The sequence below is a fragment of the Vicia villosa genome, unplaced genomic scaffold (genome assembly GCF_029867415.1).
Source record: "Vicia villosa cultivar HV-30 ecotype Madison, WI unplaced genomic scaffold, Vvil1.0 ctg.001989F_1_1, whole genome shotgun sequence".
NCBI classification, from domain to species: Eukaryota; Viridiplantae; Streptophyta; class Magnoliopsida; order Fabales; family Fabaceae; genus Vicia; species Vicia villosa.
Window position 1 is genome coordinate 46,508 of NW_026705801.1, and position 16,762 is coordinate 63,269.

Below are 16,762 nucleotides of genomic sequence, written 5' to 3' on the forward strand. Positions count from 1 at the left end.
GAAATATTATAACAACACAAGTCTCTTGAAAAAACGTGTAAAGCAGCACATTTCAACAAAAGGTTTTTAGGTTATAGTGAAGAAAATCACTAAGAAAGTCCATTATTTTAAAATCTAATGATTCAGATTCATTCTCATATTCTCATTTAAAAATGACATTTTTATATGATACATTCCTTTTATATATATATATATATATATATATATATATATATATATATATATAAATATATATATATATATATATATGAGTTAACAGGACAAAAATATTTCTATTTTAATCTTATACTTTTATTCTTTATAGAATTAATGTTCCTATTTTAAATCTTCTAATTTTTCTGAATCATGCAAAGACTAAGTAAGTCTACAAGTCAACCTTAAACTAACAAACGTACTACTCATGCTAAGACTAAGCAAAATTTCTTTATCTGACTCATGCAATTTCCTTTTGGTTACGGCAGAAACTATAGATTTTAAATTCTATAAATAGTTAGAAGCGTCGACACGCTATTTAGAAGTCGTATCGCCGCATCGGACACAAATACTCGTATGACATATATCTGACATTATTTTGCAGTGTCCATCGAAAAAAATAATTTAATCGCAGCGGATACGGATACGACACTTTGTTTTAAATAAAGGACACACCTAACTTTAAAAAATTTAATTTAATTTAAAAAAAAAAAAGCTCAACTCAATAATTATTAGATTTTTATTTATAAAAAATAATAGGTTTTTTTACCTTTCATATTTCACTTCTCCAAAATAAAAATAATACAATCAGATTCTTTTTATTCTTTTCTTATTACACGATTTAGAGGCTGATTTTATCAATATGGAGTGACTAGTTGTATTATTTTGTTTTGGTGGATTTATGTCTTTTTTTTGTTGATTTAAAGTACTAAGTTTATATATATATATATATATATATATATATATATATATATATATATATATATATATATATATATATATATATAAAATTTGTTTTTCGTTTTAAACTTTTTATAAATTGTGCTCATACATTACATTATTATATTAATATATAAGTCGTGTTTGTGTCCTATGTTTTATATATTAGCAGCATCCTCGTGTCCTATGTCCGTGTTCGAGTCTGGGCTTGATATCCTTTTTTCACAAAACATTCTCTTCAGAGTGTATCTACCTAAAAAACATGAAGTTTCTTATTGTTGTTTGTACCATGAAGTTTCTTATATTGAAATAGGTTTTTTTACCTTACATATTTCACTTCTCCAAAATAGAAATAACACAATCAGATTCTTTTTTTCTTTTTTTTTATTACACGGTTTAGAGGCTGATTTTATCAATATGGAGTGACTAGTTGTATTATTTTGTTTTTGTGGATTTATGATTTATGTCTTTTTTTTGTTGATTTAAAGTACTAAGTATATATATATATATATATATATATATATATATATATATATATATATATATATATAAAATTTGTTTTTCGTTTTAAACTTTTTATAAATTGTGCTCATACATTACATTATTATATTAATATATAAAATATAAATAGTCGTGTCTGTGTCCTATGTTTTATATATTAGCAGGTTCCTCGTGTCCCGTGTCCATGATCGAATCTGGGCTTGATATCCTTTTTTCACAAAACATTCTCGTCAGAGTGTATCTACCTAAAAAACATGAAGTTTCTTATTGTTGTTTGTACCATGATCTTGTGGGCATGTGCTTACACAACCATGTCTCGAACACTATATGAATTATCGGTTGTTGAAAACCATCTGCAATGGATGGTGAAACACGGATGCACATACATAGATAGTGTCGAAATGAAAAAACGCTTATAAATATTCAAAGAGAATTTGGAATACATAGAAAAGGTTTTTCGCAGATGCATCTCTGAAAACACCCGTAACAAAATGAAATGTGGTGCGTTCAGAGATGCTTCTCCGAATTCATGGGTTAAAACAAGAATTTCGTCAGAAACTCCTAGAAGGTTAAGAGGTAGGTGTACAAAGAAATTCCCAAAAATTAATTGCAATTCTAATCTACTATTTTTTGGCCCACTTGTTTTGGCTTTTTTAAAAATAATTTTTATAATACTACATAAGTTTTTTTTAATTATTTACAAAGAAACATTTGATAATGTTTCAAATGAAAATTTGATTTTAATAGTTATTCTTAAAATGTTATTTTAATATTTTATCATCTTTTTGACACGTTTTTCGGATATCAAATTTTTTAAAAATTACTTAATTTTAAATTTATTTCAAATATTTTTTCATAAAATTAAATTATTTTTGAAATACAACTTTTTAAATAAATTTACAATTTCGACTAAATATGATCTTCAATAAGTTATACTTATGTTATAGAATATCAAAATTAATTTTTCAATTAAAAAACATAACTATAAAAAATAAAAAATGATATTATAAAATTTATTTATAAAATTACAAAAAAAATATTTTTTTTTTAAAACTAAAACAAACATACCCGTCAATAGAATGAATTTTTTATTTTAAAATCTTTCAGTTTGATTGGCTCCTATATTTATGAACTAAAAGATAATAACATAATGTATTTTAAATGGCAAACTAAAAGATAATAACATACTGTATTTTAAATGGCGTTGTATGGTATGAAATCAGCATCTTTAAATTTGCAAAAGAAAAAAATATAAAAACTTCTGTTTAATCTCTAAAAATTATTTATATTTTTAATAAATAACACATATTTGAATGATTCTATATTATATGGGAAGTATATTTATTGGCTGAATCATACAAAGAGGAAGTGATATTTACGTTTACAAATCAACCTTAAACTAACAAACGTATTACTCATGTATACCCAGATTTTCGCCAAGAACAAAATTTCCTCTTCTTTTGTCTGTTATACTATAATTTCCTTTATTGACTCACGCAATTTCTTTCTTGTTACGTTAGAAAACTGGATTTTAAATTCTATAAATAGTGATATCTAATGTTACTTTTCTTCATATCTAGTTTTTCACAAAACATTCTCTTTAATATCTAGCTACTCAAATATGAAGTTTCTTATTATTGTTTGTATCATGATCTTGTGGGCATGTGCTATGTCTCGCACACTCTATGAATCATCTGTTGCCGAAAAACATCAGCAATGGATGATCAAACACGGACGCACATACACAGATAGTGTTGAAATGGAGAAACGCTTACAAATATTCAAAGAGAATTTGGAATACATAGAAAAATTTAACAATGCTGGTAACAAGAGTTACAAGCTTGGCCTAAATCCATATTCTGATTTGACTAGTGAAGAGTTTATTGCTTCACATACCGGAATTAAGATTCCAAACCAACTTTCTTCCTCTAAGTTGGGGTCAAATGCAATACTGTTCGATGTTAATGATAATGTTCCAACCAACTTAGACTGGAGAGAACAGGGAGCTGTCACTGATGTTAAGAACCAAGGCAATTGTGGTAAGTTACATAAAATTTTTTTTTCATATTAAGGAACTAATCTTCATCTTCTGATATTATTAAATATGTGTTGTAGGATGTTGCTGGGCATTTTCAGCTGTGGCAGCTGTAGAAGGTATTACGAAAATCAAAGCTGGTAACTTGATCTCATTGTCGGAGCAACAATTGCTTGACTGTGATCAACAGAGCCATGGGTGTGGTGGAGGTTATATGGATAGTGCCTTCCAATCTATAATACAAACCAATGGTATCGCTAGTGAAGCAGATTATCCATACCAAGAAGTTCAACAAACATGCCAAAAAAATGATCAGATGACAACCGCAGCTCAAATAACTAGTTTTGTAGATGTACATGCTAATGATGAACAACAACTACTACAAGCTATAGCACAACAACCAGTATCAGTTGGAATCAAAGTTGGTAGTGAATTTCAGTCATACAAGGAAGGCATATATTCCGGAACATGTGGAACATCCTTCAACCATGCAGTTACAGCAGTTGGTTATGGAGTAACGGAAGATGGAACAAAGTATTGGTTGATTAAGAATCAATGGGGTAAAGATTGGGGTGAAGGAGGGTACATGAGGGTGTTGAGGGAAAATGGTGACCCTGAAGGTCAATGTGGCATTGCTGCACATGCTTCTTATCCCACTATATAGTAATACTTTCAAATGAATTTCACTTTATCAGTTCTTGTTGCGTTGCTATAAGTAACTATAAGTGATGTAGTTTTGTCCAAGTTTTCCTTATTCTGAAGCTCTTGGCTTCTTCGTGTTTGTGCTTCTGTTGTGATGAAATTAATCTTATTTATATAAATCAAAGAAACATATTTATTATTATAATGCTTTAGAGTTTGAATACATTTCATTAGTATTCAAGACAACTTTGAACAAAAAGGTATTAGTATATATAGATGAAGAAGAGAAATACTTGCATGAATACGAACCTAAATCCATATTTTTAGGCACAACCAATAAAAAGAGAGAGAATATAAATTTATTTAAATTTTAATTTCGTTTTTAATTGGCATCATGGGGGTGGTTGAGATAAAAGAGGAGAGAAACAATTTTATTTTTAATTTTTAATTAATAAAAAAATGTGATTGGCTGTGTGTATGTACAGGTGTTATGGTTGTGTCTATGTAAGTATTTTCCGATGAAGAATATGAGATTACGAAGGTTGCATGTGCATGATATGTAGCATGTACTGCATCTCACTCAATAATAGTTGCATGGTAGTTAGTTTGTTAGTGTAACAGAATTGATACACTATATAAACTACTTGTAACCATTTTTTTTCATCAATCAATGCAATCTATTCTACAGTTCATCTTCTTCTTTTTGGCTTCTCCATTAATGGAGCTACATGAACACTAAGATGGTATTAGAGCTCACCTTGTAGATCAAGGTTTAAACCAAACTGAAGGGTTGGATTATTTTGAAACTTTTTCTCCTGTGTTGCTAAGTTGTCTATTGTTCGGGTATTGCTTGCATTGGAAGCTATACATGGATGGTACTTGTATCAATTGGATGTTAACAACACATTTCTTCATGGAGACTTGCATGAAGTTGTCTACATGAAGAATCCTCAAGGTAATTCAGTTCCTAAACCTGGCCAAGTATGCAAACTAGTCAAATCTCTTTATGGTTTGAAACAAGCTAGTCAACAATGGTTTGAGAAGCTTACTACATTCCTTAAGGCCCAAGGTTTCGCACATGCTCATGCTGACCATACCCTATTTACCAAATCAGATTCCACATCATTCATACCTATTGTAGTTTATATGGATAACATTATCATGGCTGGAACTTCCCTAAATGTGTTTGTAGATTTGAAGAAAGCATTGCATCAATCCTTTCACATCTAGGATCTTGGTAAGCTTAAATTATTCTTAGGGCTTGAGGTAGCTTGATCTCCTAAAGGTATCACACTATGTCAACGAAAAGATTGTCTTGAATTACTTCAAGATGCTTGATTGACAAGATGTAAACCATCATCCATTCCTTTAGAAGTCTCTATTCATTTTCTTCAATACAATGGTTAAGCTTTTTTTTGATATTACTGCATATAGAAGGTTGGTTTGTCAATTGTTATATCTCATGACCACACGACCAAACATTGCTTTTGCTACTCTGTAGTTAAGCCAATTCATGAGTTCTCCTACTGAGATGCACTATAAAGTTGCTCTTCGTGTCATGAGATATTTAAAGTGTTCTCTTGTTCGCGGTATCTTCATGTCCAAATCATCTGATTTACAGATCCTTGGTTTCAGTGATGCAGATATGGGAGGATGTATTGATACACGAAGATCTATTTCTAGTTATTGTTTCTTCATTAGCCAGTCCTTGGTGTCATGGAAACAAGAAACGGTGAGCTGCTCTTTTGCGGAGGCTGAATATCGTGCATTGGCAGCTGCCACTCGTGACCTTCAATGGATGTGCTTCCTTCTCCATGATCTTAAGCAACACCCCTCGAGGCTTCATAATTATTTTAAATTAATTTATTACAATTAAATAAATAATAAATGTTTAAATTAAAAATATTTTTATTTATAAGATTTTACAACTTTTTATTAGTTTATTATGTTATTGACCTTTAACTTCAAAAATATCCCTATTGACCTTTAACTATTTAAGACTTTAAAATGTATCATGTTAGTCCTTTTTCGTCTAATTAGCGATAAATTCAGCGATAAATTTTTTATTTCTTCCCATCGCTAATTAGATGAAAAGAACTTGCATGATATATTTTAAATAAATTATTTAATTTTCTTAGTTTTTATGCTATTTACAATATAAATATTATTTTTTTTCAAATTTTTTATATTTTATTTTATTATAGGCCCTATTTTAAAAATAGAACAGGGCCTCTAACCGGTTTGGGCCGGCCCTGGTGATGGATGGATAAATATCTCATGCACGTGGGGTTAGTAAACAATGTCTGTATATACAAAGATAATAACATAACCAAAGTATAAATGTACAAGGATGTAAATCAACAAGTATATGTACAAGTGTATAAACAATGGGAGATCATGGCAATAAGTTATATTAACATGGTATTGCACTTGGTGATCAAAAAATCAAGGGATCATGGATTATGGTTTTAGGGTTTTGATTATGTGTACCTAAACCTAATCATTTCAAAGTTGAATAAGCAAAACCCTAGGTGGATCAACTAAGGGAACATGTTAGTATCTTCAAGGTTGACTTTAACCTAGCCCTAATTGGTTCACAAAATATATACAAGTCAATGGACAAATGTTTACTAAAAAATATTTGAAGAAAAAAATTGTTTTTAAAGGTATTAAAATACCATCTTTTGAATTAATTAAAAGCATATCAAAATAATTTTTTTTTTTACTTTTGAAAATATATTCACAAAGTATGTCCCATAAACAGGGAGTGTGCAAAAAATCAATTAAAAATAAGTTAATTTGGTATTTTAAATAAATTCTCAATGTTATAAAATAAAAAAAATAAATCTAGTAGTAAAATTTTGTTTTGGCCTGGGTGAATGTTAAACCCACGCCCTTCACTTCACAGTTTAAAACCTTAACCATTGGGTCAGGCGCCATTTCGTAATCATAAGGTGCAACCAGTCTATTATATAACAAAACTAGTTGAGAAATCATAAAAGAAAGAATAAAATGACAAAGTAGCAAAAGGGGGGATCAAGCCCGCGCCCTTGACAAGAAATGGACTTAAAGGTAAGCGTGCTACCACTGGGGTGGTCACACACATCCATTAATTTAAACGCAAACCACTAAATATATAATAAAACAAGTTTAAAAAATCAGAAGATGAACTTCATCTTCTTCCTCAAAAACACGGTTTCTGGAAATTTCAACTCTCTTAGAACTCAATCATTTTCAAAATTATACACATTAAAGTTGTTCCATTTTTCAACACGAATTCAGACATGTATCAAACATAAATTTATTTAACCTATAACTCATGAATTTTTCCAGAAATCCTTAAGAACCCTAAAACTTCAAAATCAAATTAAATGACATGTTCAAAGAATAAATGGCAACCAGTTGAGAGCTTTTGATCCTCACATATTGTAACTAACATAATAGAATCGAGCTTTGCTTAAAATGATACACATATGAAAAAGTTCAAGATCAAAAAGCTTACCTCTGCAGTTGAAGATCGAGGGAGTGTTTAAAGGACTTTCAGAAATGCTTTGATGGTTCGGACAACTTCCTTGGACCTTGGTGAAGCTAACAAGATGCTTAGAACACCTTGAGATGGTCTGCAATGCTCTACCTGATTCCTCTTGCAAGTGATCAAAAGTGAAAATGGGAAATGATGATAAAGTTTTTACAAATTCAATGTAAGTGTTGCTATAGCTTCTATGAGATGTATAGATTGTTTGGATGGCTGTTTGACACAGAAACAACTTGGAACTCAAAAACTCTAAGTTTATGCAAAGTGACAATTTTGAAGTTTCAAGTGGAGTTGTGCTTTTGAGAATTTCTGTGTGTTTGATTTCAGAAGCAAGACCTTCTATTTATAGGCAAGATTTGTCGTTTGTGGAGGGAAAAATCAGACCAAATGGTTGATTCAAACAAAACTTGTACCACTTTGCTTCTTGATGAAGAAATGAGAAAGTTATGGTCTCAATGGTCCTTGCAATACTTTAAGCAAGACTTATGGTGGCTTCTCTGCACATTAGATGGTTGCTTATTGGGTTTGAAACTCTTTTGGTGTAGAACAAACAATGTAAAGGCTCAATGCAAGAGTTGTTGGTGATTAAAGCCACTTTTCCAAAAAGGAAGTGTGATCTTTACGCTTGAAATGGAATGGATCACTGGACAATGGGCAAAACACTTGGACAATAGCTCAAAAGCTTGTGTAATCTTCTGACTAGAGGGAGATTTACAATCAAGAGGTTCTGCAAACAAGGATTATGCAGATTTGGTTCAAGATTGCAACTTGGTTCTTCATAAAAAATGACTTGTAATTCAGGAATGAAACCCTAACTTCATCTCTTCGAATCTCCTAGATCACAAATGCTATTGAGGAGTTCTAGTACTTTTTGGAAATATCTAGACATCCTCTACAACTTTATTGTTTGGTGTTTCTTTAAATTCTAAAGGACTCTTGATGATAAGTGGCCTCAAATATGCTTTCTTTTAAGGGGAAAATCTGCCCTTTGTAAATTTTTCTAAGTGTTTGAAAAAGTAGACAACTTTAAAGCTTCATAACCTAAAAACCATTTATATTTTGAAAAATTGTTCATAATGACAAAGTTGTAGATCTTGAAATTTTCTTCAAATTAGGCTTTGGAGCAAAAAATTTGGCCAAACAATGAAGAAGTTACGACCTTTCAAAGTTGAGTAAAAAATGTACTTCTTCATGAAAAAGTCAAAACCCTAATTGTTGACTTTTTGATTCTTGATTGATTTTCTTGATTTTTCTTGACCAAATGACTTCAATAATCATATATTCATGATTTTGATCTTCAAAAGTCCATGGTTGACCAATTTCCTCAAAAGTCAAAGGTGATCTTGAACAGTTGACTTTTTCCAAATGAATTGCATTCTTGTAAGTACCAATTGAATTAGGATATTTCAATCAAATGAATAATGTGAGTGGATTATAATGAGGAATTGGAGGTCCTTGAGTCATTATTTAATCCATGGAACCATGCCTTGAACAAAAGTCAACTTCCTAGATGAATTATGTTAAAGACCCTAATTGTGGACCAGATGAATTTGAAAGTTGTTGATCTTGGATTGAACCACACTTGGGCTTGGATATTGATGAGGGGAATCACTTTAGATTATTAGAATGCTTGAGCTCCTTTATGAGCCTCAAAACCCTAATTGCTTGAGTTCCTTGATCAATCATCTATCTTGTGTAACAAGCAACAAACAAACACAATATTTTGTTAGCAAATGATGCATGAATGATGATAATAATGATCACACTCTTTGCAACATGAAGTGGGATCTCAGGGTCAGAAATTGGGGTACAACAATAAGGAAACTATTGATTTTTATACCCTTCTCTGACTCTATATTTTGATGGGACGAAATAAATTGATGAATTCATTTGAACTCAATTATAATGAAATTAACGGAAGAGGATGGTCCGAATTCCTGTGAGCTCAATTAAAATGAATTTAAGGAAAATGATGGTTCTTTATAGGGCACTGTTCAAAAAAAATAAGAACTAAATTGAACCCCCGAACCGAATCAAACTGAAGTAAACAACATAATTTCCCAACTCTCAAAGTAAGCTTTTTCTTTCTCTCAATATTAAAATAATTATAATGAATAAAATAGATTTTACAATGAGAATGCGTGAGATGGGAGAATAGATAGTCCAGAATATCCATACTTTAGAAGTGACAACAACACTCCTTTATATAGGAATGTATTTTAGCTAATATAGACAACAATCCATGATATTTATAGCTCTCTAGTCGATTATAATATGTCGTTTTGATTAGACTATGCCAAAATAGAAAGCCCTAATTTAGGTTCGCTCCTTTATTGATTAATTGGCTTTCTGATTCAGTAGGACGCGGACTCCCTCCTTAATTCGAGATTAGCTTTTATATTTGGTATGAATTATTTCTTAATCGATTAACCACTTGTCAGAATTGCTTTATAGAAGAAAAGAGACATGAATGAAGAAAATGAAAATGTTTTAGTGGGTGTGCCCATTGTCTTAGTTCATTAATACTTACTCTTGCTTATTTTACACACTAATAATTCACACTCGATAAAATAAAAAAGATAAAGCATGTGATCATGGGAAAGTTTACATAATCTTCAATTCCTTTTATGTTGTTATAAGTAATTGATTATCTTGTGTTAACAATCAGAACATTCTCGCTTTTTGATTTACTTAAATATTTTTATTCTTCGATAATGTTCATGATAATTTTGTTTTATTCTCTGTCATCATCAAAATCAATTATAGTTGTTAAACACGTAGAGCCACATAAACGCCTTTCCCGAACCACATCACAAAGTATTTTAACTCATTCTCATTTGGTTGACAAGGATACTTCAAATATATTAACATGTACAATTATTAAAATTTTGCAATATTTTTAGTTTAACCAAAATCATTAAATCGATAATATTATTAAAACTATATACCTATATATTACTACCTCCGTCCCTAAATAAAAGACTTCGTAGACAAAATTACACTAATTAAAAAGTTGGTTAGAGTATTAAATTTATTGATTATTTGTATAATTTTATAAATTTATCTTTAGGAGAGAGAAATAATTGATTTTCATACGTGTGTATTTATTATTGATTGCAGATAAAGATGTGATATAATTAGGGGTGTCTTTGAAAACAAATAATTAAAACATTTTAAAAGTTGAAGAGGATCTTATAAAAGAGACAAGAGAAAAACTCAGGAGAATCTGATAAACACGGAGAGAGGGGTAGTATTTTATTTTTATAAATGGAAGCAAATACTTCTAAACGAGTTTAAAGTAAAGAAGAGTGAGCATTCATTTTCAAGTCTTTTTTGTATGTTTTGATGCATATTTGGTAAAATGATTTTCCGTCTCATTTGGTTCAAATTCCAAGTTGGAAAATTCACTATATTTGGATTCTAGAAACTTTCACTATATGATGGGAAAATTTAGAAAATTAGAAATTGTGGTCATCAAAACAATTCCTAGGTAATTAAACCAACTGATTGGTTGAAAATATTTTCTTGTGTTTTTGACTCAACATAGAGGAAATATTTTTTAGTAGCTTGATAGTTGGATAACCCGACGGATAAGTTAAGACAACAAAGAAAATTGATTGATTTAATTAACCTTTTGTTTTTTTTTTTGAGATGTCACATTTTATCATAAAATCGTTCAAACTAATCCAAATAGGAAAATCGAATGATTTTGAGAAAGATTATTATAAATTTTTTTTAATAATAAATTAGAAATCATATATTAATAAAGTAAAATATTTATTTTAATCAGTAATTATATTCTTAGGTTTAGATTAGTCCCTTAATTTTTTTCGTATCACTTAGGATCCTTAACTTCTAAAACATTTCATTTTAGTTCTTTTTGTCTAATTAAAGACGGATTTAACGACCAATTTTAAAGTTTTTACGTCGTCAGACAAAAATGAAACATTTTGAAAGTTAAAGAACCAAGGCGACGACATGAAAAAAATTTAAGAAACCAAACTGGATCCAACGGTATTGTTAAGGGAGCGAAATGAGTATTTTGTCTATTATTAAAATAAAAGTTCACAAAAAGAATAAAAGAACATAGAGTATAAATAGTATGCAAGAGCGGGAATAACAAATGAGACAGGGTCGGCCCTGTGGGTGTGTGGGGAGTGCTACCGCACAGGACCTCCAACATTTTAGGACCTCGTTGATAGGCTTAATATAAATACATAAAATAAATATTACATATGTTTAGTTACATTTTCAATCACATGTGGTTGGCTAGCCGAGCGGTTGTGGAGGTGTTTTTATAATTAAGTTGTAATTTGTAATTAAGTTGTAGACTGGATAAAATTTACTCTGGAAATTTGTAATTTTTGGTTGTTGGTTAAATACAACACTTCCTTATTAATATTATCAAAGAATTTCAAATAATTATGTCCTTTCATTAAATGGTATGAACTTTTCTATAAATAAAAAATGGTAAGAATAAAAAAACGTAAAAAATCTAAACTTCGATGACTCGAATTTCTACATAATATTTCTATATAATTTTTTATTTTTATATATTTAATTTTATTTACAATATTAAATGAAATATTATTTTTTTAATTTTTCGTGTTTTTTTATATTAAAGGCCTAATTTTAAAATTGAACGGGGCTTCCAAATTGTTTGGGTCGGCCCTGAAATGAGAAAGAGCAAAAATCTACTAAAAAAATAGCCAACCAAAACAACAATTCTACCTATCAAGACATCTCTAATACTACGAACTAATGAAAAGAGCAAGTTCAAGGAAGATAAACACAACCACCGTTACAAAACAAAATTCGCTTTAGCCGGTCCCGTTGACAATCTAAAATTTGATAACTTAGAAATCTATCATGTTTTCTACTCGATTTGCATGCTATTTTATGTTTTTTTCTTACCCTTTTTATAGTTTTATGCTGGTGTGAGAAAGTGGTAAAAAAACGCGACAAAATGCAAGGATAGATTTGGCATGATGGGCCCTCCACAAGTCGAGGAGAAGAAATGAAGAAAGAAAAAAAAACACTGGCTGATGGGTAGGTGTTGCACCCCAAAATTTGCCTATCTGATTTATCTACTAACTGGCTTATTGTTTTTAACTTCACTTGCATTTTAGGTCATTTGCACATCATGCATTCATCAAAAATAATAGTGGTTCATTAAATCAGTAGTGATGGATCAAAGGCGTCAATTGGATCGGGGTTTATTTCCATATTTATTTAGTAATCAAGATGATCCCTTTCTATGGAGTTTGGGTATAAATATTCGGTGCACTGCTTGAATTACATGTTATGGTGCTCATCTAAGTTGGCAAAGGAGGAAGAGAATTAAAATATTACTAATTGGAGGGAAAAGAGGTAATTTGAATTTTATTTGAAAGTGTGAAGAAAATCAGTACGTGTCCAAGAGAGGTCAAATACGAATTCTGATTACAAGACATTACAAGAAAAATGCACCATTTAGAAGATTACATCAAAATTTTAACTTTGACTTTTTGCCAACAGTTTATTTTTGTCAAAGTCAGATCATTGGCCATGATGATCAATCCATTCTAATTTTGTAGTGGCCCGAAGTATAATGCTTCATGTTCCAAGTGTGCTCCACACATGATGCCTTGATTACTACACGCCTTGATTCACGTTACCTTCATCATCAGGCAGGTTCTATGCTGCCAAAACAAACCAAAACGTATCAAGGACCCACATCATACACAAATCACATAACATCTTAAAGCAGCTCTATTGCTAACTTATATAACAGGCAATTATCCTTAGTTAAACATCATTAACCTCACCTGCATAAAAACAGTTCCAGGAATACTCACACCAAATTCTACATTTTTGGACACAACTTCAAAAGCAAATTGCCAGCTCCTGCAAGACAATCCAAGACAAAAAAAAGAAGAGAAGGTTACTGCGAGTTAAATGGTTGTATTGGCATATGTAATCCCGAACGGAGTATGCGTACAATCAAGCACAGATGCATCAGTCCATAATAATGAAATCGGTAAAACATACAATGAGCAACATGATTCAGAACAAAAATACCCATCTCAGTACAAGAAAAAAAGCAACGCGAAGATTGGCATTAGACAAATCAGGTTTGAGATGAACAGGTTCAAGGCAAGCACAGGGTATCGAATTCTTTAACATATAAATCCGCAGCGGCCTAGCAAACTCAAAAGAGAACCAAGATTCGACATTTATTCAAACAAAGCTACTACAAAAAGTTCAGTTCAGTGCATACATGTATAACTTCTAACAGAATAACTAACTTCCCATCACTAAACCAACCCTAGCCATTTTTATAACCAACCCTCATCTCCTAACCGATTCAGTTACAAACTCCTAACTCACTTCCCAAATCTGTAACAAACCCCAAACACTTTGTAACTAACCTATCCTAACTATCATAACAAACTGAAACCAATCTCTAACTACCTTTAAACTGATAACAGAATCAATAACAGAAATTCAGAAAGAAACCGACCTTAAAAAGCTCTGTATAACAGAGCTGAATCTTCCTTCAGCAGCCTTTTTGATCACCACTTTCACTCATCATCATCTCTGAACCTTCATCCCCACCACTCTCTCGATTCATCTCTGCACCTTCTCCATCACTCTGCTCTTTCATCACTCTCTCTGAACCACCTTCTTCACACAACCATCTTCTCCACAATTCTTCACGTCACCTTCCACCCTCACCACCACCAAAGCACAACCATAAGCCTTCCTCAGAGTTCCACCATTGAACTCTGGATGAAGGTGTGCTAAGCCTTTGATCCATCAGCAATCATCCAAACCGGAGTTTATTCATCAGCATCTCACACTCTCGGCTCAGAGCAACAACATCAAGGCTATCAAAAAAAAAACAGAGAAAGAATCAGAAAGAAGAAGAAGAAGAAGAAGATAGCGCAAGAAGTAGAAAGATAACGGAAGAGTACCTGAAGATAAGACTTCCTCACGGTTATTTCGCCAAGTGGACGCCGTCGAAGGAGCGCCGGACGGACTCCGGTAGGTAAACGCGAACTCCTCAAACTTTCTTCTTCTCTTTACGCTATTTTTGCCATATAGTAGATTATTGTCCTCTGATTACTTCCCCCATAGTCTCGTTCCTTGATTCGTCACCATCGCTGGTTAATTGAACATTCAGCTAGATCTAGGGTTTCACTTTGGGTTTAATTATGAGAATTCGAGGGAGAATCAAAGAAAACAGAGGAGATTGTCGTAGTCAGGGTAACGTAACGACTGGGTTAGTGGTTTCAATTGGAGGTTCTGACCTCCGGCCGTCGCGGTCGTCGCCATAGGGCGATTTCCGGCCACCGTGTGTTTAGAGAGAGAGACGTGAGAACGAAAGGGAAAGTCTGAGTAATAGGAAGTTGAATCGACGCCCTCACTTAATCCTAACCTCCCTTTTCTTCCTTTTAATTAATCACATTTAATTATATTAGTTAGTGTTAATTGGTATAATTGGAAAATAACATAAGGTTTTAATGTGGTTAATTGATTCATTATAGTTGGACATTTAAAATCTGAGTACAAACCTTGGGCCACCGAATTCTGAATGTACTCCCCTGAGGGTCCATACTGCCATTTTTGGCAAATCAATGCTGTAATAAAAACAACCTCCGGGCCAACACCATGGGCCTGCGCCCAGTTGCTCACTGCACCACTAATTCAATTCTCACCCCCTGTTTACATTGTTATTTTAGATTCTATTAGTTTCTTTTTCCATTTCTTTTAGGTGTTAAATTACTAATCTTCACTATCATTTTTAGACCTTAGTGCTAATTTTGTACATAAAAATAATCATAAAAAAAAATAGTAGTTTTAGGCTATTTGTTTTAGTCTTTTGCTTGATTTGTAATTCAATTTCTCCCATAAAATCAATATAAAAAAAATAAAATAATATTTTACTTCATTTTGTACTATATTTTTGACTTGATATTTCATGCTTATGTGTGATTCTGTACCATTGCGTCATTCTCAATTTTTGCTTCTAATGTGACTTTATTTTCATGCCGCTTTTTGCTCCTAACCATTAGGTAGAAACCATGACAACATTAAGACTTAGAAGTTCCCTTCATCATATTAGGCTAGTTTTCATCTTAGGCTAGTTTTGTTTCCTTTTTTCTCTTTCGACTTTAAAGTACTTAACAAAGGAAGAGGCGAATCACATTAAAAGTGGGAGAGAAACGAGTGGGATTTATTCCCTAATCTGTTTCTCGAACACTTAGTGAAAGAGAAATGAGTGGGATCAATTCCCTAATCTGTTTCTCGATCACTACTTAGAGAAATGAGTGGGATTCATTCCCTAATCTGTTTCTTAATCAATAGAGAAATGAGTGGGATTCATTCCCTAATCTGTTTCTCGGTTATGCAGAGAAATGAGTGGGATTCATTCCCTAATCTGTTTCTCTGACATCATACATTCTATGTGATTCAACTCGCAGATTAAAATCCCTTAAAAAACACTCAACCAAAAACATTTAAAACACTTAATAAAGGCTCGGACCTAAACAAAGTAATGAAGTGGTGCGAAGCCTTGTATTGGGTTTTGTTCATCACGAAGTTACATAAAAAACACAAACCAATATTCTCTTCTCTCTCTTGCCTCCGAGGCATTCTTTCTCTTGCCTTCAGGGCATTCTTTCTCCTAATCGGACACGTTATTTCCGCTCCATTCCCAGCTTAAGACTCCAGAGGTCGAGCAGCGGAGTGCGAATGTAACTTCGTCCACTAAAAAACACAAAAAACAAACAAAAACTAAAGAGCCGAACTACGGCGCTCTGATTCCTGAAAAGGATACGTAGGCATTAGGTCGCGGGGCCTAAGCGAGCACAACTATTTATAAACCTTATTTTCCCCGTGTTTCTTTCATTTGCATGCATTCCCTTAGTAATTAAGCTTTAGATTTATACACCCTTAGAATAGAACAAACATAAGTGGATCCTGTGGAGTACCACAGACGTGAGGGGTGCTAATACCTTCCCCTCGCGTAACCGACTCCCGTACCCTATCTCTGGTCGAAAGACCTTTTCTTATCCTTTCTTTATTCCAGGTTTTCTGATATTCCTTTCCCCTTTTGGGATAAATATATTGGTGGCGACTCTGTTCATTTTTCG

General features: G+C 32.0%; 1 protein-coding gene across 1 annotated transcript; it reads left to right on the forward strand.

Moving 5' to 3' along the window:
- The first annotated feature begins 2,975 nt into the window (after positions 1-2,975).
- LOC131637389 (zingipain-2-like) lies at positions 2,976-4,295 on the forward strand. The gene is made up of 2 exons (XM_058907978.1): positions 2,976-3,452; positions 3,529-4,295. Exons 1-2 carry the CDS (start codon positions 3,035-3,037, stop codon positions 4,110-4,112), a joined length of 1,002 nt encoding a protein of 333 aa, XP_058763961.1. The 5' UTR covers positions 2,976-3,034; the 3' UTR covers positions 4,113-4,295.
- The last annotated feature ends 12,467 nt before the right edge of the window (positions 4,296-16,762 follow it).